The sequence below is a fragment of the Thunnus maccoyii genome, chromosome 13, assembly GCF_910596095.1.
Source record: "Thunnus maccoyii chromosome 13, fThuMac1.1, whole genome shotgun sequence".
NCBI lineage: Eukaryota > Metazoa > Chordata > Actinopteri > Scombriformes > Scombridae > Thunnus > Thunnus maccoyii.
In genome coordinates, this window is record NC_056545.1 from 2,893,312 (window position 1) to 2,914,347 (window position 21,036).

At 41.3% G+C, this 21,036-nt stretch overlaps 2 protein-coding genes across 2 annotated transcripts; both read right to left on the reverse strand.

Moving 5' to 3' along the window:
- Nucleotides 1-1,094: 1,094 nt before the first annotated feature.
- On the reverse strand, nucleotides 1,095-13,644 carry pom121 (POM121 transmembrane nucleoporin). The gene is made up of 13 exons (XM_042431558.1): nucleotides 13,066-13,644; nucleotides 10,973-11,179; nucleotides 10,331-10,480; nucleotides 9,018-9,098; nucleotides 8,699-8,870; nucleotides 8,521-8,609; nucleotides 8,348-8,427; nucleotides 7,421-7,542; nucleotides 7,208-7,307; nucleotides 6,744-7,025; nucleotides 4,559-6,040; nucleotides 3,881-3,973; nucleotides 1,095-2,732 (listed from the first exon to the last, which is right to left on the reverse strand). The coding sequence occupies exons 1-13, from the start codon at nucleotides 13,635-13,637 to the stop codon at nucleotides 2,632-2,634; spliced, it is 3,531 nt and encodes a 1,176-aa protein (XP_042287492.1). The 5' UTR covers nucleotides 13,638-13,644; the 3' UTR covers nucleotides 1,095-2,631.
- A 1,477-nt stretch (nucleotides 13,645-15,121) lies between these two features.
- LOC121910313 (G protein-activated inward rectifier potassium channel 3-like) lies at nucleotides 15,122-19,834 on the reverse strand. The gene is made up of 3 exons (XM_042431486.1): nucleotides 19,486-19,834; nucleotides 16,499-17,711; nucleotides 15,122-15,498 (listed from the first exon to the last, which is right to left on the reverse strand). The coding sequence occupies exons 1-3, from the start codon at nucleotides 19,678-19,680 to the stop codon at nucleotides 15,302-15,304; spliced, it is 1,605 nt and encodes a 534-aa protein (XP_042287420.1). The 5' UTR covers nucleotides 19,681-19,834; the 3' UTR covers nucleotides 15,122-15,301.
- Nucleotides 19,835-21,036: the final 1,202 nt, after the last annotated feature.

The following is a 21,036-nucleotide window of genomic DNA, read 5'->3' on the forward strand; positions in this document are numbered from 1 at the left end:
ATTATTGTCCCAGTATTCTTACCACACTTTTTTAAAATCTACAATACACTGAGGGTCGAATACTGCAGCACCTGTGCACCGAGTCTCAATATTCTTCTGAATATGAATACTTTGTCAAGAAATAATTGTTACTGCTCTCAATGTAGGTGTCAATTCCTCCTTCAGTTACAGCATCATGAGTAATCAGAGAGGTGTAGCTGATAATGAAACTGTAGGAGTTTTAAGTTACAAATCTCTCTCTCTCTCTCGCTTGTTTTGCTCCCACCACTCCTCCGAGATGGCCGTTGTGGTTTGTGAGCTCGGTAATATTTTTTTTCTTGATTGCAGGTCTTGTGTCTACGGCAGCAATTGACGATTATTTTCATTATCGATTAATCTGTTGATTATTTGCTATAAAATGTCAGAAAATGATTAGAAAATGTCTTGTTTTTCCCTGACAACAGTCCAGAACCCAAAGATATTCAGTTTACCATCACAGAGGATTAAGAGACGAGAGAATATTCACATTTGAGAAGCTAGAACAAGAGGATTTGGACTTTTTTTTTTTTTTTTTTTTAAACTGGCTAAAATGATTATCAAAATAGTTGGAGCTCTACGTGTGTCGACATCATTCCAGTAGTTACCCTCCATGACTGAGGTTGGGGTAAAGTTGGTTTGAGGTTAAGTATTGTAGAAAATGACTGGTCTGGGACATGTTTGGGCCCAGGCTAAGGTAAGGTGAAGCACAAATATTGAATTTTCACAGCAAACATTTTGACTTGTCATAGTAGAAAATCCTTTTTGTGTTACTGAAATATGTCTTCTTGTTTTTTTTTAATGTTTGTTATACAGCAATCCCATATGAGATGAGCCAAATGTTTGGTATGACACAGAAACAACAAGATAAAAACGACTAGAGGTGTCTGATTTGTTGTAATATCATGCTCAGTAGCCAGACATACCTACAAGTGGCTGCTATTAATGTAAAAGTAAAGGCCATCAGAAATGACAACCGTGCGACCAACCAGTCGGTGGGTCTGTTCTAAGTAACTCCATACTGCACAATAACTGTATACTGTTTACAGTTAGAAAAATAGAAGAATGGGATAACAATCTTAAAGTGTTCATGTGTTCTTGTTGGAACATCCACATCCAAATTCAGTTTTTATTAATTCAAAGTTAACTAATCGGGAAAAAAAAAACTGCATCAGACACTGCTCACTTTTCACAAGAAGTGATTCTTACTGAGAACAGAAAAACTTTTGATAAAATACCTTTGAGTGATGACATCAATAGATTTACCGCCATGTTTGCTTAACAAAACTCCACAATTCATTGTGCAATTATGATTACAAAAATCCCTGCATCATAGTGAGATTTTCTGTAATTACCAAGCAGATAAGGGCTTCCTATTTTTACTAAATCTGATGTTACATTAATGTGCTGTTGTCTACTCTAACAGTGATGCTTCAAAGGTGGGAAAATGGAAAATGTGTTGCTGTGTAGATGTTTAAAACTCACTATTTATTAAGATACATCTGCATTAACAGTAGTTGAAAGAGAAAACCTTATGAACAAAAGCCTGACTTATCATCAATCCTATTAGATTTGATATTACTCAGTGAATTAACAAGGATTCAGTGCCTGGGAGTAAAGAGAGGTAGTCTGGCACAAACAAACACATCTCAGGATTTAAAGATGAAATAAAAGGTCACAGATTATTTTCACAGGCATGAAGTTGAGGAATTGGCTTTGGTTTGTCAGAACAAGTCAAGAGTAATCATCCTAATCATATACTGACCTGCTAATTACATCAGTGTTGGCAATCACTATTTAAAAAAAAAAAGGAAGAAAAAAAACAAAAAAAGGCCGTCCATACGAGGACTTTGGGAATGCTTGCAATCACAGAGTATGAAACAAGAACACAAGGGTCTGCACTAACTACAGTAACAATCAGAGACATTTACTAAGTTGCCCTTTAAGTGCAGAAACACATCATTCATTTACAGGGTCAGAGAGCCAATTAAAAAAATAATTTAAAATGCAAACGTCTCATAACTTTACATTTACACTGCAGCGTTGTGTACCTTGAGCATGTGTCCTCATCTGAATCAACACATTTCACACACATTTCGCTCTATTTAGATTCATTAAGAGAATGTACTCAAATCTTCGGTAACATACAAACCAACAAGCACTTCATGTAAAAAAATAAATGTTTGAGCCGAGGCTCCATGTCTTTGCCTGACTCAACTTTCTCTTTAAGACGAACCAATGGGAGTGTCCATGTACTGTAAAGGAAAAGAGAACTTTGGATATGCTTTTGTTCAGAATCAAACTATTCAATCGTCTTTTCTCTCTTCAAGTATAGTACATTGTTATGGATCCTATCTCCTCATCGCTACATTCCCTCGCTGGGTCATGTAGTCATCCAGGCAGCATGAACTCAGCAAGCTGGTGCGCTCTTTCCAACTCCTCTGCAAACACAATGTTTCGGGCCAGCACAATCCAATGGAGGAGGGAAGGAAGCAGAGGGCATGGTGGCAGCCTGGTTTGGGGATGTTGGGCTTAGAACAGAGCAATGTTACCCAGATTAGCCATTGCAGCAACAGCTTAAGTCCTCTGAAAGGTTTGTAGGACGCGAGTAGCAGGTTACTTCTTCCTGTTGTGTTGCCTCCGCGCCTGCAGCCTCTGCCGTGCTCCAGATGGCTTCGATCCAGCCCCGATAGAGAAGGAGGGAGTCGCTGGAGACCCTGATAATGAAACACACAGGACATGTTAAGACGTGTCACTTCTAAGGAATGAAATTAACATTTCTTTCTGATCTCTCTACCTGTAACATTTTAATAGAAATATCTATTTCTGGTTGATTCAAATCACAATTTTCCAAGATGATTTGCCTGAAACAGCCATTGCAGACATAAACTTTGTGCTGCACATCTTTGCAGAGCATCTCCACTGCATGGCATCTGTCTGTCTGCCAAAATGGAAATTACACTAGACCAAAAAACAATAAAGCAGCACCAGACTCTTGTCTGCTTTGGGAGTGATTTAGCTGACTTCCTTTGCATTCAATATGAGAGCTGAGAGTGTCAGAGCTTGGAGAAACAGGTTGAGTATTGCACTATTCTGTTCTCCTTTCTATAGATTGCTCTTACTATTCTCATTGAAGTTAGGGGATTTTAAAACAGAACTGGGTTTGTAACATTAGTAGACTGCTGTGCTTTTATGCTTTGTTGCTCTCTGAACTATGATGCAAAAAAGAAAAATGCAATGCTTCGACTCAAATTGAGGGCTCCTCGACTGATGATTCCAACTGTCAGTGTTTAGGGATCAAGAATGAGGGAGTGATGCGAGGATCAGGGCCCAAATCCTCAGTTACAAATGCATAGCATGCAACAGCAACCCCAAAACACTCTTTACACTGTTTAACCAATTTAGTCCACTTTAATCATGCCAAACTCTGAATACATGCGTGTGGTCCTGCTTGGTGTTTGGACTGACAGCGGCCAACTTGTGATGTGTCCTCCCCTGTATCAAGATGGCTTGCACTGAGCACATGTGGCAACTAGAGAGAAAGCGCCGATTCTGTCTCAGTCTATGCGGCTCTCTGTACTTTTGTAGCTTCTAGCTGAATTTTGGAGTTATGTTTCACTGCTACATTCCTGTCAGTACTTGCAGATATCAGCCTTATAACGGTTTACTGATCACCTTCAGACGTATCAGTGTTGCAAGAGACATGAAAACTAGCACACCTCAAAACCTTCCTCAAAATCTTGTAACCATGTTGCGCTGTGGAAAAACACTTGGCATGTCAGCACAGCTTGAATAGTCACCGTAGCTCATAGCTCAGCTCAACGTATTGCATCGTCACCCCTTAAAAACAGCATTAATGACCTACCAAAAGGAACAGCATTGAAGCCTTGGGGAGTTCCAGGACTTCCAAAGGGAATTGGACCAGCAGCACTCTGGCCGAAGGATGGTGTAGATGTCCCTGCAGAGAAAGTAACACATAATTTGAAACTAGCAAGCCGAGCTGAGTGAATAATCACCAAACCATTTCAGAAGTCATCTGTGGAAGCATTCTGAATTTAGCAAACTATGATTGAGCAAAGGAAATAACTCTGTCCATAGTGTGATTCACTTCAAAAGATCAGCGGACATACAGCGTTGTGGATGACAGGTTTCCAATTTCCCTATTAAACATTTCTCAATTTTCATATGAGCAGAGGGTTTTTTGATAAATTGGTTTGGAGCTACATCTTCCTTATTATCATTCAGACTGGTTCTCATTCTCGTACAGGCAGCAGACTGCAACCAAATTAATGAATCACGAGAAAGATTCCCACCGGTATTTATTAATCATAGCTTCTGTTCACGAATATGATAGCAAAAGATGTTCCAAATGCATGTGAGTGGTCAGACAGTTTCTGTGTGAACAGGGAACCCTTTGCTGGCCCAGAGGATTTGACCATCAAATATGTGTTTTTAACTCTTTAAGAAATCTCAATGCAGAACCTGCTGTAGCTGGGTTGAAAATATAAACAAGCAGAACAAAACAGATGTCTTCCTTCCTTACCAAAAGCTGGTTTGTCAGTAGCAGCAGCCCCAAAGTTGAAGCCTCCCATCTGTGGTGCAGGATTATTGGAGACTGGTGTTCCAAACTGGGGACGTGGCATGCCACCACCAAAGTTAAATCCAGTGGATGCTGGCTGAGCAGGGCCGGGGGGAGCTTGCTGAGGAGCAGCACTGCCAAACGCGAAAGAGGCTGAAGAGGAGCTCTGAGTCTGGGTTGCTGCACCGAAGCTCGGAGGAGCTAAGGGAGCAGCTGAGGGAACAGCCGAGGGAGCAGTGGTGCCACCAAAACTAAAACCAGTCGAGCCAGCTCCAAATTTTGGTTTAGCTGGGGTCCCAAAGCTGGATGCTGTGGTGGAAGCAGGTGCCCCAAAATTGAAAGGGGCCGGGGCAGGGTTAGAGGCAGGTGTGGATGTTACTCCACCACCTCCAAAGGTGAACGGTTTTGGCGGTGCTGCTGTGGAGCTGAAGGTCGACTGCGTTGCTGGCGCTTCAAACGTCGGCTTTCCAAAATTGAACGTGGACTGGGTGGTGGGGGGAGCAGTGGTGGAGGCTGTGTTGGCCATGGCAAAAACTCCAAATGAAGCAGTGGTTGTGTTCTGGCCGGGTGGTGCCTGGCCAAAGGGGAATGCCTTCTGGCTGGCAGCTTGAGCGTCCGGCTGTGTAGCACCAAAGGTGAAGGTGCCGTTGCTGGAGGTTGTGGTAGGAGCGGTGAGGGGAGCTGCAGCTGCAGCGGTGGTGGTAGCAGCTCCAAACTGAAATGTGCCCGCTGCAGCAGAGGCTTGCGCTGGGGCTGAGCTCGTACTTGTCGTTGATGGCGTAGACCAGTTTCCGAAAAGGGATTTTACTGCTGACTGGGCTGCGGGCTGCGTGGTGGTGATGGAGCTGGTGGAGGCTGTTCCAGTGGGGGTGTTGGTCAAGCCAGTGAAAACTGATGGTGCAACTGTGGTGCTGCTTGTTGACGCAGCAAACAATGAGGATGTACTAGTTGAGGAAACTGTAGATGATGGGTTGATGGTTGTGAGGGATGGAGGCTGCACAAAGCCGCCAACTGCTGCGGCTGTGGTACTTCCAAAGATGGGCTTGAAGTTTTGGACAGCAGGTTTGCTCTCTAGGGGTGGTACAGCTGAGGAGGACGTGGTGGTGACAGAGAAGATGGGCTTGAACCCTGAAGCCAGCAGAGGGTTGGTGTTACTGAGTGACTCTGAGCTGCTGGCTGGAGCAGTAGTAGCAGTGATCGGGTTAGACGCAGAAAAAGCAGTGGGGGTGCTGGTCTGGCTGGTCAGACCAAACAGGCCTGCTGCAGACGCGGTGCTACTGGGAGGCTTGGAGACCTGGCCCAGCACCTGAGTAAAGGCAGAGGGCTGCTCCACACTAGAAGAGGAGGCCTGAGACTGGGAGGCAGGAGGGAGCTGTGGGGCATCCACTGTAGACGATGTCTTCAGGCTTAAGCCACTGGGTTGCACCAGTGCGGTTACTGCAGACACTACAGACACAACAAGCCGATTATGGAGGGAAAAACGAGTCAGAATCAAATAAGCATACAGGTGATCAATACATGTCATGAGAGGATGTTCTGGTGATTTCTTAGAAAGCACATACAGTATCAGTCACAAGTTTGGACACACATTCCCGTTCTCTCGAATGAGAAACTGTGTCCAAACTTTTGACTGGTACTGTATGATAAATTGGAATGATATAAGATATATACATTGGGTCAGTGTATTAGAAAGGTGTAAATAGTAACAGAACAAAGACAAAGACTACAAGACAAATTAAAAATTCTGTGACTTCTGTTATTTTGTTTTTATTCTTATGTTTGACATTTAACCTCCTAATGTATGATATTAAAAAAATATCTCTATAGTTTTAAAATGTATCTTTGGTTATCTTGGTCCAAAAATCCAGGTTGAAAATGTGATTTCAAAAACTCAATTTTCAGTCTGTAAATTTTGTGTGCATAATGATCAACTGTTGTCTTCCCATTTTTTTAATTACTGGAGGCACAGTTTGAGCTGTTCTTGGCACAAGAGGACTTCATTTAATCTAACCTGCAGTGATCAGCATTGTAGCAGGAAACAAAATTTTGGGACATAAAATCAAGTTATGTCACCACCAATTCATTTGTTCTCCATCAAGTATTGTGAAACATTGGCCTGACTTGCTTATTTGACCCCTTCACTTCCTACCTGTAGTTGTGCTGGCAGCAGATGTGGAGCTAGCAGGACTGCTGCTGCTCTTCATTTTCAGAGCCTCCAGCAGCGGATTAGGGGCTGCAGATGCTGTGCTGACACTGCTGCCTGGGCTTGGATCCAGGTTGATGACTGGGATGGCAGAGCTGGAGGCTGTCGGCAGAGGAGCTGCCAGAAGGCTACTCAGGGTGGTGGTGGTGGTGGGGGCAGAGGTGGTTGACAAGGCGGGCTGGGTGGAAGTTGAGGCTGGGGGAGAGACAGACTTCTCCAGCTCTGGAGCTAATAAAAAAAAAAGGACAAATGAACAGGTAGGTCAGAGGCCGGGCTGAGGGCATAACGAGTCAACAGCCACACAAGATTAAACATGTCTAACAGTCCTGAGAACAAAAGATTACAGTACAGCATGAAATAAACAGTGAAGCAGAGTTAAATGTTTTTTTCCTGTTGCTGCTTTTACTTACCGGGTGTCTCCAGGACCTTCTGGATCTTGCTGATGGCAGCCCTTTTCTCTTCGTCTAGGTCTTTCGCAGTGATGGTGTAGCCCAGCTCTGGAGGCGGAGGCTGCAAATCAACAAGCAGCGTGAGCAAAATGGAGAAATCTAGGCCACTATAACACATAACTAAAAAATAAGGGTTTCAAGCAGCATGATGTTTGAGTATGTAGCGCTCCTCACCAGAGAGATGTGGTTATCCGGGTGGCTAGACACCAGCTGGATCTTCCGTTTTCTCTTCCCACCACTACCAGTAGATTCTTTTGAGGTAGTGACTGGGATCTTGGGGACTGGAGTCAGTTTGGCTGCAAAAACACCATATAATGGACGATAATAAATAAATCAAACAAAAAGACAAATCAGTGTCTAAACAACCAAATGCAAACAAGTCAGATCCTGTCTTCAATGAAAAAAAGGGCTGCAGTCATGTTTAAGTTGTCGGTGGTTTTTGGTGCTGTGCTACAGTGGCAGCAGGTAAACTAAGTACACAACCGCCCGAAAACCATCTACAGCTTGACACAGATACTGCAGATTTATCACATTTAGAGAGGAAGAGTCGTGCAATCATGAGAAGACACATCCATAAATTCTTTGCAGGTGCTGGGTAACAATAATAAATTACCCGCACACTGCTATCTTTCTCCCTGTTATTCTTTTATTTCACATGAACATGACAATGTTTCAACTACAAATCGTTCTCTGGTAAAAAGAAAGAACTTTTTATCTATATGTAGCATTTGTGGTTAAAAGTTGTCATGTCCCTGTATAATAAAACAACTAGCAACAAGATAGAAGTGGGGTTTTTTTATCCTATAAAGTAGAAGAGTACTACACAACCTAGCCTCATGTTTGGAAATTTAGGACGACATGTATCCTCGGTGTGGGAGGGAAATCACACGACACTGTCTAATTATAGTAGCATCTAATTGCAACCGGGAAAAGTAGCCTTATGCAACTTTAATTATCGATTAAAATGTTCCACCACCCTTATCCAGACATGTATAATCTGCTGCACAGAACAGCACTTCTACACCTGAGGAAGTCCTTTGTTTACTAGACTGTCTTAATGTCTCTACCCTGAGCAGGCCACTGGTGATAAAGGAGACTTACAAGTAACAGGTGCCTTGTCGGAGGCTATCTGGTCTGATCTCACTGAGGATGCAGAGCTAGGAGACAGTCCGTCGTCCTCTCTGGTAATGAAATCACAAGATACAAATTGTAATATTAGATCAGATGTGGATGACTGGAATCAGCATGAATGCAGGGAACCAGCAGAGACATACCTAGGTCTTTTCGAGGCTCCCTCTGGTGTCTGAGAGCGAGAAGATACAGGGCTCGACAGAGGAGAGCTGGGCGCTGACGGTTTCTTCCACTGTGAATGTAAACATGCAGATAAAGCTTAACATCTTCACTTTATCTCTGCAGTGCCATGTGTACTGTAATGCAGCAGATAGGAATTACCTGGCTGAGGCCTAGTGAAGAGCTGTAGGAGCTGTGAATAGGGTTTCTCCTGGTTCCTGGGGTTCCTCTAGGGGCATGGACTCCACTACCAGAGCTGATGGACGAGGTACGAGACCTCTTCATGATGGATTCTTCCGCCACAGACGTCATCCCTCTTTTCAGGCTTCCTGGCCTGGAGGAAGGAAAGGAAAAGCATTTCCACTTTACAAATCCACTGTTCTTCACCCAGCTCTATGGGCTTCACAGCATCAAATATACAGTCAGTAAAACATAAAGACAAGATCTGACAGGAAGGTGTCACTTAAGAAGTTAAACTCACTTGGGGACCAGTTGTGACGGTGTTCCATTGGGCAAAAGAGGCTCAAAAGCAGAGTGTGCACTTCCACCGCTGTCGTTACGCCTAGTAAAATGAAAATATATTACAAACATGCATGAATCAAGTCCTGAGCAGTATTTGTCTTTTTCAAGGCAGAATGTCTCAATTTGTTAAAAACAGCAAGACTGCAAACATATCAAATACAAAAACACCAAACAATGAGTTTATCATCTAAGCATTTTTTATGAATAAGTAAAAAAAGTAAATAAGTAAATCCAACTATAACATCTGAATCCTAATTAATTTCTAATGCTTGCTTTTGTTTGCTCTGTGTGGCGGCGTGTCACTGCTGTTAGCTAAAAATGGCATTTGAGCTTCAGTACTGTGCTCATGCTAGACATTACACATTTCCACTTGGTATTAACATACAATCTGTATGTGGTAACATTATCTCAGGTCAAGGGAATTGATGCATGAGATTACATTGTGCAAGGCGAGGATCTTGAGACAGACATAGACATCCTTAGGCTACTCAGTAGCACTGCTAATTAGGCTAACATTACTTATACTCTAAGAATGTAATGAGTGCCTGTTGAGGAGCTTGCTAGCATTAGTTGGCTACCCCCATCAGTCATACGACCCTCATCTTGGACGTCCTTGTGGAGTGTCCTGCAGTAATATGCTGTTTGGGCTCTAGTTAATTTTACTTTGCAGAGGAAGGTCTTCACATTAGCTTTTGGATGAGCAGCTTTAGACAGATTTAGATAGAGAGGCAACCTTTCAACATGTTGGATGGATTTTTTTCCCCACGAACGTGGCCACACCGTACATGTTACATTTACACTCAGCTGAGATCAGATCAAAGAGCAAACCAGACCACCCACCAGATGTGGTCGGGCTGATTCCACTGCATTACTATGTTTTCTGTGCACATTTACGCCTGCATTGACATGTGTTTTTCCTTATACAGATAACATATCCGGATACAGCTCACATGTTAACAGCAGTTGGAAATGGACAGGCTGTCTAAGTGCTGTGAAAACCTTCCTGTATCAACACATCCACACTGACATCCTCTCCGCTTTAATAAGAATAAAGTAATGGAGCAATCTGACCTGTATGCTCCTAATAGTGGACAGAACGGAAAAAGATGAAAAGCTACGGTACGCATCTGCCAATACTTTGTTTATATCTTCTGCTATTCTGTGAAGCCGTCGGAGGAAAATAAGCTTGACAAAGTGAGAGTCAGACACAGCGACCAAAGTATATCTGCTGAAGCAAATAGAAAGTGTTCAGACACTGTTTCAACCTGGTACCTTCTTTTGCTTTTCTGTTCAGTCGTTAAGCTTCTGTCCTCATCCTGCACCTCTCTCTTGCGGCTTTCCTTCAACACCTTGAGGACACTTTCTCTGGAGCAAGGGTCAGCAGGAGCCTTGGGGAGCCCTGCACAACTCAGATGGTCCAAACTAAAAAAACAAAACAGAGACAATACAGCTCTGGTCAGTGTTAACATTCAAACAGCAAGACCACAGTAGGGTTCAACCCACATATCAGGCTTTGGCAAAGCATTGGATGAAGTGTGAACAAATACTTAACATAAGATATGTGATGGGACTACTGTATGGATATGGACACAACTCTGAGTGAAGCGTAGATGAAGAATATTTCCCTTTAGGTCTGTGACATTTTTTTTATGCAAAGCTCTCTGTAATCCCTTTTCAGGAAGTGTTAAAATTATAATACATGGAGGTAATCCATCTCAGTGATCATCAAGTTACTGTTATCACTCACTCAAGCTGATTTTCATACAATAGTAAAATGAATAGAAATAAATGGCACAGACGATAAGCAGTAATGCAACATATGCTGTATGTGGTTTATTTCTAGATAATAGACTAAATGATGGAAACGCTGGTATGATGGCAGACCAAGTGTTTGCAGTGTTTGCAGGTAAAGACCTTGGGGAGTTGTGGTCAGGCCTGGCAATCTTCACAGTGACTGGACTGAGGGCAGCCGGGGAGTTTCGAGGGCTGAGGATGCTTTTCTTCCTGAAGCCGTCCCATTTGACAGGAGGCAGGACTCCCACCGAGGAGACACCCGGCTGCTGCAGGGGGTAGTGACGCTGGGGGGTGATCGTGAACCTCCCCGCTGTTCCCACTGGCTCCCTGTGAGGGGGAAAAAAAAAACAATATGATGAAAGCATAGATAAATGCTACCTGCATTTAGTAGACAAGATATGTTTGTGATCAAAAGGATGTTTCCTGTCTGCCATGAATGATGTTTGTCTCAGCTGAAACCAGGGTTTTAAATCCAGTATTTCCACACACTGTGCTGCTCAGCTCTGCTAAGCTATAGCCATAGGTCCGGGTACTGGCCGCACAATCTGTATTTTGGATTTAAATGTTGAGTTTCGCCCCAGGTAACATTTTATCATTCTGGGCAGACAACTGACATATGTGAGATCATGAAAATATATTTGAGGATAAAGCTCGCTGCTGAACAACAGGCAAAAAATGTAAATTTTGAAGGTTTAATTAGGGCAGGCTATGTGACCACATCATGTCCTAACATACAGATTACTGAAGTCAACAATGAGGACACATCAAACAGTACATGAAGCTGACAGTCGTGCATGTTTGTATGACTCCGTGCCTCAATAATCATTCTCTACCTGCCTGTGATTGCTAGCACTGTAGTGTTGTCTGTCCACTGTGGGAAGAAACCTTAAAGACTATGGAAGAGAGATTGGGCTTTCCTAATCCAAGGGCACCCAAACTTTGTCTCAAGTGTTTCAAGTGTTATATCTGGGTATAATCACAACATTGAGACTTATCCTGAGGCTTCGGAAAAGCCCTAAAGCTCCCACTTTCATTGAATGGATTCATTTGTTAAGTAAATCAATGTCTTATGAAATGATGTTAACCAGCAGATTAAAGATGTATGATGGAAATAAAATAAGGGAGGATTTCCTTGTTTTTCTTGTAGGTTCTTTTTTTTTTCTTTACAAGTGTATTCTCTCTTTGTTGTTTTTTTGTTTGTTTGTCTTTTTAACTGTGTTAAGAATAGTTTGTGGAGAATTGCATGTATTTAAGTTTAAAATATATGTTATATGTTTAAAATATAAATAAAAGAAATTAAAACTCTCTTCCAACTCTTAAGTCTTTAAGAACAACTTAAAGCCAAGTTTCCACTCATTGTAGTAGCTCTAGAAATGTCCCTGCATACAAATCACCAGTACCTCCTGTGAGCAGTTGAATAGTGGGAGCTAAAAGTATGATACACAGCAATGTTACTTCTTGAATAGTGATAAACATCTTGCTACTGCAGTGAAACCTTTGAACCTGCAGGTATATTTCAAAAATTCATCAAGATACATTTATTAAAATTCCCCTCTACCCAAACATGTGTTTTTCTTGTTCCTACTACAGTTGAATGTTTGAGCTTAACTGTGCAGAATGATGAGTGTGCAGAGTTTGACACTAGAAGTCTGTTTTCACATCCATCTGGTGAAAGTGGAAAGTTTCTCTGAGCTCATTGAAAATCTAGTTTTAAGGTGTGGGCCTTCAAGCATAATTTGTGGCATCACAACTAGTTTGGAAGCTAATCCCACTCCAATACTCAATTTACACAAGTGTAATGTGGAAAAATGAAGCCTCCAGTGCACAAACACTGAGAAAGGACTTTACAGTAAAGTAAGAGACGTTTCCTGTGAAGCAGTTAAACTTTTGAAATGACATATTTGCATATTCACTGATTCTGGATTTTTTTTTAATGAAGGGAGAAGGAATAGATGTAATTTTAAGGGTTTTAACAATATAATAGAACTTTTTGTGAACAAATATACCAGACACACATTATTAGTAAAGTAAGTGTATATATATACACGTCTTAAAACATGTCTGGAGGGGATTTCCACATATAGTTACGCTTGTTCCGTGCCAATAAAGATCCCTTCCTTCACTAAAAGATGCTCAACCTTTCCTCCTGATGCCGCTGACTGAGCCAGTTCACGGTGCTGATATAATTGTGTATTACTTTATTATAAACGTACCCAGCAAATGACAGCCTCCTGTTTGGGGTATAGACAGCATGGTTGGGTCTGGACAGTTTTTCCCGCAGCTGCTCCCGGGGGTTTCTCCCAGCTCTCGGCCTCCCAAAGTCAGCGGTTGGGCTTTCAGGTTTCCCGATGTAACTCCCCATGAGGAAATCCCGAGGGCTGAAAAGAAACGAGTCAGTAGCCAAAGCGTCCCTCCGATAAATCCCAGTATCAGCAGGTCTTGGTCTAAAGTGTCCCTCAGACTCCCGAAGTCCGGCTTTGTTGCTGCTACTCTTCGCTCTACCCCGTGCGGTCACCGACACGTCGGTCACCCACCAATCCCACAACCAGGACCGGAGCGCGGCTGGAACGTTCAGGCCAGCCCGCGGATTTAGGCCTAACCTGGCGGGAAGCGGTTCTCCGCTGTTATAGTAACACACAATACAACAAACTGCAAGAATTAAGGTCGCGTAGAGAAAAGTGGGACTATAATAGAGAGCAAGACTAACTACGCCTAGGACAGAAAGAAGCGCTAAATGTTTCTCCCTAGGTGACATGGCGGCAGCGCGCCGCCGGAGGACTCTCATATCCCATCATGCTGTTCTTCTGATATTTCTACTTCTTCGGCTTTGCATTTTAAGAGCCGACATGTGACATTTGGCGCATCTCCGCCCCCTGCTGGGCTGGAGTAAGTGCATGGACGTATAGCAAGACTTTATATTATCGTTATTATCTTATTATAGATCTTATAATACATCCATGAGTGTCTTTCACACTGAAGATAAAATGAAGTTTTTCCACTAAACTTCATAAAAATATTAAGTAGCTAAGTACATTTACCCAAGCACTGTACTTAAGTACAATTTTGTGGTATTTGCACTCCAGTACTTCCATGCTGCTTTATACTACTTCACTGAATTTTAAAGGGAAATATTTTACTTTTTACTTTGTTTAACTGACAGCTGTAGTCACTTTTCAGATTAAAGGATGGGTTCACAATTTTTCAAGTCTGTCTTAAGTCCAAATGAACACTGAAACAGTTTTTGCTTGCTGTAATCATTCCTCCTGTTCATACTAACCATTATGAGATCCCCTTCAAATGCATTTAAATGTAAGTAATGGGGGACTAAATCCAGAGTCCACGTTTTGAGCAAAAATATGTTTAGAAGTTTATCTGAAGCTAATATGAGGCCTCAGCTGTCTGAGTTAGTCAAATAAAGTGGATATCTCCCACATTTATAGTCTATTTAGTAGCAAAAGTCCCTCTTTGTGTCTCAGTAGTGTTTTCCTGTTTAGCTTCACTGGAAGGATTGTAACAAAAAGAGGGAATACAGCACTAAAAAGACTTTAACTTCGAAATATATTGACTTAATTGGTCCAATTTGGGTCATTTAAACTTCTAAATAAACTTTTGCACTGAATGAGGCTTTTGGATTTTGTCCTCTATCACTTACATTGAAAGTGCATTATGAGGGAATCTCTTAATGGCCAGTATGAACAGGAGGAATGATTACAGCAAGAAAAACGTGTCAATGTTTATTTGGGCACCTGACTATTGTTTTAAGACAGACTTGAAAAACTGTAAACCTATCCTTTAAGGTTTTGCATACATAAATATGATCAAGCTGATCATCTGATAAATTTTAAAAATGGATTGTAGAGATTAAACTGCCCCATGATTTATAAAGGAATTAAAATTCATTTTACCTCAATTAGCTACAACATTAAATGCTAGTAACATGTTTAATGAAGCAGTGACTATAGCATGAGTACTTTTGTTACATTTTGCTAATGTTACTACGTATATGATCACCTGTTATCACATCACTGAAGTTCATTACTTAGATTACATGAAGACCATGATAAAAGGTCCAGCAAAGCTAGTGAGTGGACCTTTGTGTTCAGATTATTTTGCCACAATACTTTTTTAATTGCCCAGACATGACTGCAGACAGATGAGTTTAGGACGATGTTTATTTTTATTTTTGTAGTATGATTTAAACACATCATGAACCATTCATAATATAACATAGCATTATTAGAATGGCATATTATAATAAACACATGCAGAAAACCTTATTAGACAGAACAACAGAAATTATGGGTACCCTGAGATCAATATTCATGAAAAATGATTTGTTATTTATCAGGGTATGTCAAAATCACTTTAAGTCACTCATTATATGTCATTATATATGTCATATGTCATGTTATGTACAGAAACAAGAAGTGTTTGTTTTGTCAACATTTTCTAAAATACAATTTCTTTTTCCTTTTCTGTGTTTCTGTGTTTTGCACTCAGTTGGGACATTTGGACTTCAAAGGTTTTGTCAAATGCACTGTAGTCCACACGAAACGCCCCTTTCTCCAAGGAAATGCACGACTCAAATCGGTGGCCCCACAGGATCTCATCCTCTGTGTAGGATGTCCTAGCTTGGCATGTCATACCTGCAACACAGTGAACGGTCAGAGAATCACGTAAATGTCACTTTATTGGAAAAAGACCAAACAAATTAATTCAGGCCTCTCACAACGTCTCACAGCAGACATTTTCACTTGCCACAGTCGGAAAGCACAGGCATAACTAATAAACGATGCCTTCGTTCTTTTCAAGTGTCCCAGTAAGTCATGGCAGTATGACAGTAAACCTGCTCACACAATACCAGGACATTGAGGCAGCTAAATGGAATTCAGCCATAATTATATTTTTTATTATTTACACCTGTGCCTCTAATGTTTCTTACTGTGACAAGTAAAAAACAAAAAAGCCTGTTATACAGATACATTTGAAAACACATATTTTTCTCTCCATTTCTGGCTTTCCAACCATATCTGGCCAACATTTACCAGCAATGAGAAACAGAACATTTTTTGAGAACTGTCAACATTGATGATTTGTATTTTGAATTGGCAACAGTAGCATGCAACTCTGTCTACTATCTACAGGCTGCTGCTATCCATCTACTATGACTTCATCACATTGCTAAATAAAACACATGCTGCTTAAAACGGAAGAAATGGTTGTTAATTGATATGTTTGTTTGCTGCTGGTGAAAAGGTACCCTACCACCACCTTATGGAAAATATATTTTCAGTTTCAGTTAGAGAGTAAATAAACTCTCTGGTTAATGGGTGCAATTGTATCACTATTTGAAAGTTGTGCAGAAACAAAGATGTGTAAAGGGCAACACCTATGTTGGTGATATTGAAACATTAAACAAGTGATTACAGAGAGAGTCCGAGTAGAAAAAGCACATATCCTGAAGATCAAGCAGTAGGCCACATGGTCTCTCCATCAAAACAAACTCTTTGCCAGAATATAGACAGAAAAGGATCTGAAAATGCAAATGTAGATGGAAAACTTTCCATATGTAGACAGTGTTCTCAAATGTTAGTATGGAAATGGCCTTAGTTGGAGGACAGCACCAGCCTTAAAAATACCACAAACCTGATGCTTCCACGATGCCCTCCAGGATGACAATGATCTCAAACGACTCCCTCTTCAAACGCTCGAGTCCAACCTCCCAGAAGGGGCTGCTTTCATTGATGACATGGGTAATAGTCTGAGGTTCCACCAGGAGGAGCCTGTCTCCCCCAGTGTCATAGCCCAGATTGATCTCTGACTGCTCCAGTGGGATGAACTCGCCCTCCTTTGTCTGTCTAGACTTGATCAGCTTGGCTCGGATCTTGGCATCCACCATGTGGCTCTCCCTCAGATCACCGATGCGGAAGAGCATGCACAGCTTCTCGTCACGCTCACATATGACGCAGTGCTTGCTGAAGATCAGCGTCTGGGCTCTCTGCTGTGGACGGGAGATTTTGACAAACATGCAGCCCACCATCAGAGCGTCGATAATGGAGCCAAGGATGGACTGGACCATCAGGAGGACCACACCCTCAGGGCAGTTAGCTGTCACCATCCTGGAGCCATACCCAATAGTCCTCTGGCTCTCTAATGACAGCAGCAGCGCTGATAGGAAACTGTCGACATTTTCAAAGCATGCCTGCCATTGTTGGTCATGGACATGGGCAATGTCATCACGCAACCAGGCACCTAAGAAGTAGATCCCACCAAAGGCAACCCATGTGAGAATGTAGCACATAGTGAAGACAAGAAGGAACCAGCGATACTTGAGGTCCACTAATGTGGTGAAAATATCTGAGATAAAGCGAATCTTGTCTGTAATAGGTCCAAGATTGACCCTGCACTTGCCATCTTTGGTGACATAACGCTGCCGCTGATTGCTGGCAGTAATATGTAATGAGTGTTCATCACCCAGCAGCTTACAGCGCTTCTTGAGAGTCTTTGCAGCATGCAGTTTCTCTGCTGCATGGACGGAAATGCTGCTGCTGCCAGCAGAGCCTATTGATTGGCGCCATCTGGAGCTGAAACGCTTGAGGTTTCTGCTGCGATGCAAACGCTGAGGCTTTGGGGTTTCATCTACTATTTCCAGAGGAGCTGCTTGGATAGTGTGCTGGTGAGGGGGCTCTTGCCTGACCAAAGTCAGAGCCTGAGAGGACTGGCTGCGGGGGCTCTGGGTCTCGGAGGGAGAGGCCTCCTGGGATGGCGGGAGCGATGAGCCATTGACATAGTTCAAGTTGTGGATGAGAGAGGTTCTTTTGGTGGTCATCATGGAAGCAACAGTGCATTTAGCTGCAGCCTGAAATAAAGGACAATAAGTATATGAGTACAAAACTGACACACAAAGGACAAGAACATTCATAAGATGTGTCCCATTCTAATGCCTCCTCAAAAAATGTCTTGGAGAAATGTGGCTGTGGATACAGGTGATGTGGACATATTGTGCCAGAATCTGGACACCATGTCCAGTGTGTCCTTTGTGTCCTCCGTATCCAAAAAACTCCTAAAGATTTTAAAAAATGCCCTTAAGGTGGGGAGCGATGCTATGATGAATCCTTTGCAGCTATCTCATTTTGGGGGGAGGTGCTGTAGAGGTGCTCTGCACATGAACGTAAAAACACTGAATCCTCAAGCTGAACCAAATGAATCATCAACGTTACTGACTGATTCAATCATTCCTTGTAACTTTGAGACTTTACTTAGAAATAGTCAGTAACTATAAATCTTTGACTAAACTGAACAAAACAAGTCCAATCATCAGTAATTCAGAGTAGGCGTCTGTTTAGTAGCTCCTGTTTTTTTCTTCATTGGTTTGTATTGTCTGTACTAAATAGACTACTATAGGCTTAAATTCCTTTGGGATTAATAAAGTATCTATCTATCTGTCAGGATGTTTGTGTTTTTAGAAAAAAAAAAAAACATCAAAAAGAACCATGATCTTTATTATTTAAAGAATAATTCCTGCAATATTCTACAATTTTCTTGTTAAAAGACCAAAACCATCAATTAATTGATTTTCCTAACAAGTGTTGTCTTTGTAGCAATAGCCTGATATAGTTTATTCCTCTCTGCTATAGATCTTCACTGTTCTCAAAAAACAGTCAAAATCGAAACAGCTCCCAATGTAGAGTCCATCTTTGACTTGTGTAGATCACTTTCTGCCTCCCTTGTTCATAGGATTTGGCACTGTACATATTTGGTGTCACCGCCTCATACATGTAACTGAGGCCAAATACATAGTTCATAACAATTCATAACATTTGTAATACTTTAAATTTTTTACATTTTATGTTTATTTTTTAGCAGAAAAAACAGCAGAGTAATGAAAAACATTACCAACTATGGGTCTGACTCAAGTTAGACAAAAACATTCTTCATATATGAGGGTTGAGCAACGAAACTATTTTTAAAGAGTGAAAAAGAGTAAAAAGAATACAGAATTTGGTGTTTTTAAAATATGTATACGGAGACTGGTTACACAGAATTTGGAGGGCTGAAATAAGACATTTATTATTAAAACGTTCTTTTAGTGATTACAGTTTCGATTCAGGAGAGGAAGACATCTGTACAAATGTTTAAAAAGTATTTCTAAATTGTCCAAATTTTAATATGAAACAGAATCTTAAACCACAATTAGTATTAAAAGCAGGTATGGGGTGCAGTTAAGTTAAGAGAAACGTTTTGGTAAAATAGTACAAAGTGAAGAAGAGAAAAAGGCGATTATGTAAAGACCTACCAGCATGTAAATTCATTTTAGTGATTTGGAGATGCTCAGGACTCCCTAGCCTCATTATGTGGTTAAGTGAAGTGATGTAGCATCTTAAATTAGAGAAGTTCAGGTATGTGCTTCTTGCTTCCCCAGAAAAAAATCAAGAAAATATTGCAGGTTTCTCACCAACATTTGGCTCTAAGCTCTGCTCAGTAAAATGGAAAGTGTAAAGGTCATTTACCACTGTCACCTGTGTCATTTCCCTTTTTTTTTTTCTAGTTAAGTTGTTCAATATCAGTATGTTCAAGAACCAATTAACAGTTTTTAATAACCACATCACATCATATAATAAAGAAAGCTGTACCTTGTAAGAGTAAGGAGTGTAACGGATGGACTCTGGCTGTGGTCTGGGCAGGTACGCCAGCAGATGTTTAGCAGTGAGAGTCTGTGTTGGGGGAATGGAGTTCCTGCGGGGCTCGATCCTGACAGAGCTCCTGTTGGGACTGCTGCACTGAATGTTTAGTAGCGTCTCTCTGCTGCACATCACAGTGGAGATCATTGCTGAGGTCCTCAAAATGCTTGGCTTAGCTGTGGATTACTCTTGAAGTTTTGCTTCTGTTTGGGCAATGAAATTAAAATATAAGCCGGTTCTTAACAACAGCTAAAGAGTTATATAGACACTCCAACCTCCTCCCGGATATTTCTATTGATCAGCCCGTGCCAAAAGCAATGGTGCTCCTCATCAGTGTAAAATGAGGTTTCTTCAGTCTGAAGTGGGCTGATCAGTGTCTCAGTCCCGGCTGCAATTTATTACACATGTAGGGATTATCACTAATCCTCAATATCAATCTGAGAAACACCAAGGAACACGATGGATTTAAAAAGATTAGCCAGAAGGCTTAGAGAAAGTATTGTCCAGATGTGATTAAACGAACTGTGGTGAATTCACTTGTCTCTCGTGTAAATGTTTAAACAGTTCTGTGCTTACTGTAGGACAACATACTCACACTGCGAAACAGAGACCCAACTGTGTGGGTACAGCTGCTCAGGGCAGCCAATTAGCTGGAAAGGGTTTTACTGTGAGGGAAACCATCCTCAAATAGAAAGAACGTAAAATAAAAATCACAACTGTTTTATAACTAACATTATTAGAGAAGACAGAGGGAATTACTACGGCGCCCCTAAAGGCCCAAAAGGTGGTATTTTTTTACCTTGTGGGCACAAGATAATAACCTGTTCCCACATGATATTAACTTGTGCGTACAAGATTTAAAAAATACCACCTTTTGGGACTTTAGGGGCTCCATAAAAAACATAGCAAATTGACTATTCAAATAAAGCAATGAACGCCGCCATGTTTTTAACATACTTGAGAAATCAACAAACTATTAAAAGTTATAAATGCAACTTACACCTGTGGTCTTCAAAGCATAGGCCTATCATGCCTTTACTGTACAGATATTAACCTGTTCCCACAAGATAATTATCTTGTGGGAACAAGATAAAAAAAATACCACCTTTTGGGAATTTAAGGGCTCCATAAATTACAGACTGAATGACAACATTAATATCTTTCTAGTAACACTCCGTGGATGACCATGTCTGTCGGTCCACTACTTTGGTCCAGACTGAATATCTCAACATCTATTGGATGGATTGACATGAAATTCTTTACACACATTCATGATCCCAAGAAGATGAATCCTATTGACTTGATTGAAAAAAGAAATTAAAGACATACCTCTGTAAAGCTGACCTGTCCGTCAGATGGGGTAAACAGTTTGGAGTGAAGAGCTCCACAAAGTGCTTGTAATGACATGAAATTACCTCTAATAAGATATAATACTAAACTTTGATTAGTAGTTTTCTTAATAAAGCTGAAGGATATAATAGAGAGCTTGTATGAATTTAGTGT

What these genes read in the sequence shown, in the direction of transcription:
- LOC121910313 (XM_042431486.1), bottom strand. Translation starts at nt 19,680, where the DNA reads ATGATCTCCACTGTGATGTGCAGCAGAGAGACGCTACTAAACATTCAG. An exon ending in ACACTCCTTACTCTTACAAG is followed by an intron (nt 17,712 to 19,485) that starts GTACAGCTTTCT and finishes CCTTTATTTCAG; the next exon opens with GCTGCAGCTAAATGCACTGT. An exon ending in GGGCATCGTGGAAGCATCAG is followed by an intron (nt 15,499 to 16,498) that starts GTTTGTGGTATT and finishes ACTGTGTTGCAG; the next exon opens with GTATGACATGCCAAGCTAGG.
- pom121 (XM_042431558.1), bottom strand. Translation starts at nt 13,637, where the DNA reads ATGAGAGTCCTCCGGCGGCGCGCTGCCGCCATGTCACCTAGGGAGAAA. An exon ending in GGAGCCTCGAAAAGACCTAG is followed by an intron (nt 8,428 to 8,520) that starts GTATGTCTCTGC and finishes TTTCATTACCAG; the next exon opens with AGAGGACGACGGACTGTCTC. An exon ending in TACTGACAAACCAGCTTTTG is followed by an intron (nt 3,974 to 4,558) that starts GTAAGGAAGGAA and finishes CTTTCTCTGCAG; the next exon opens with GGACATCTACACCATCCTTC.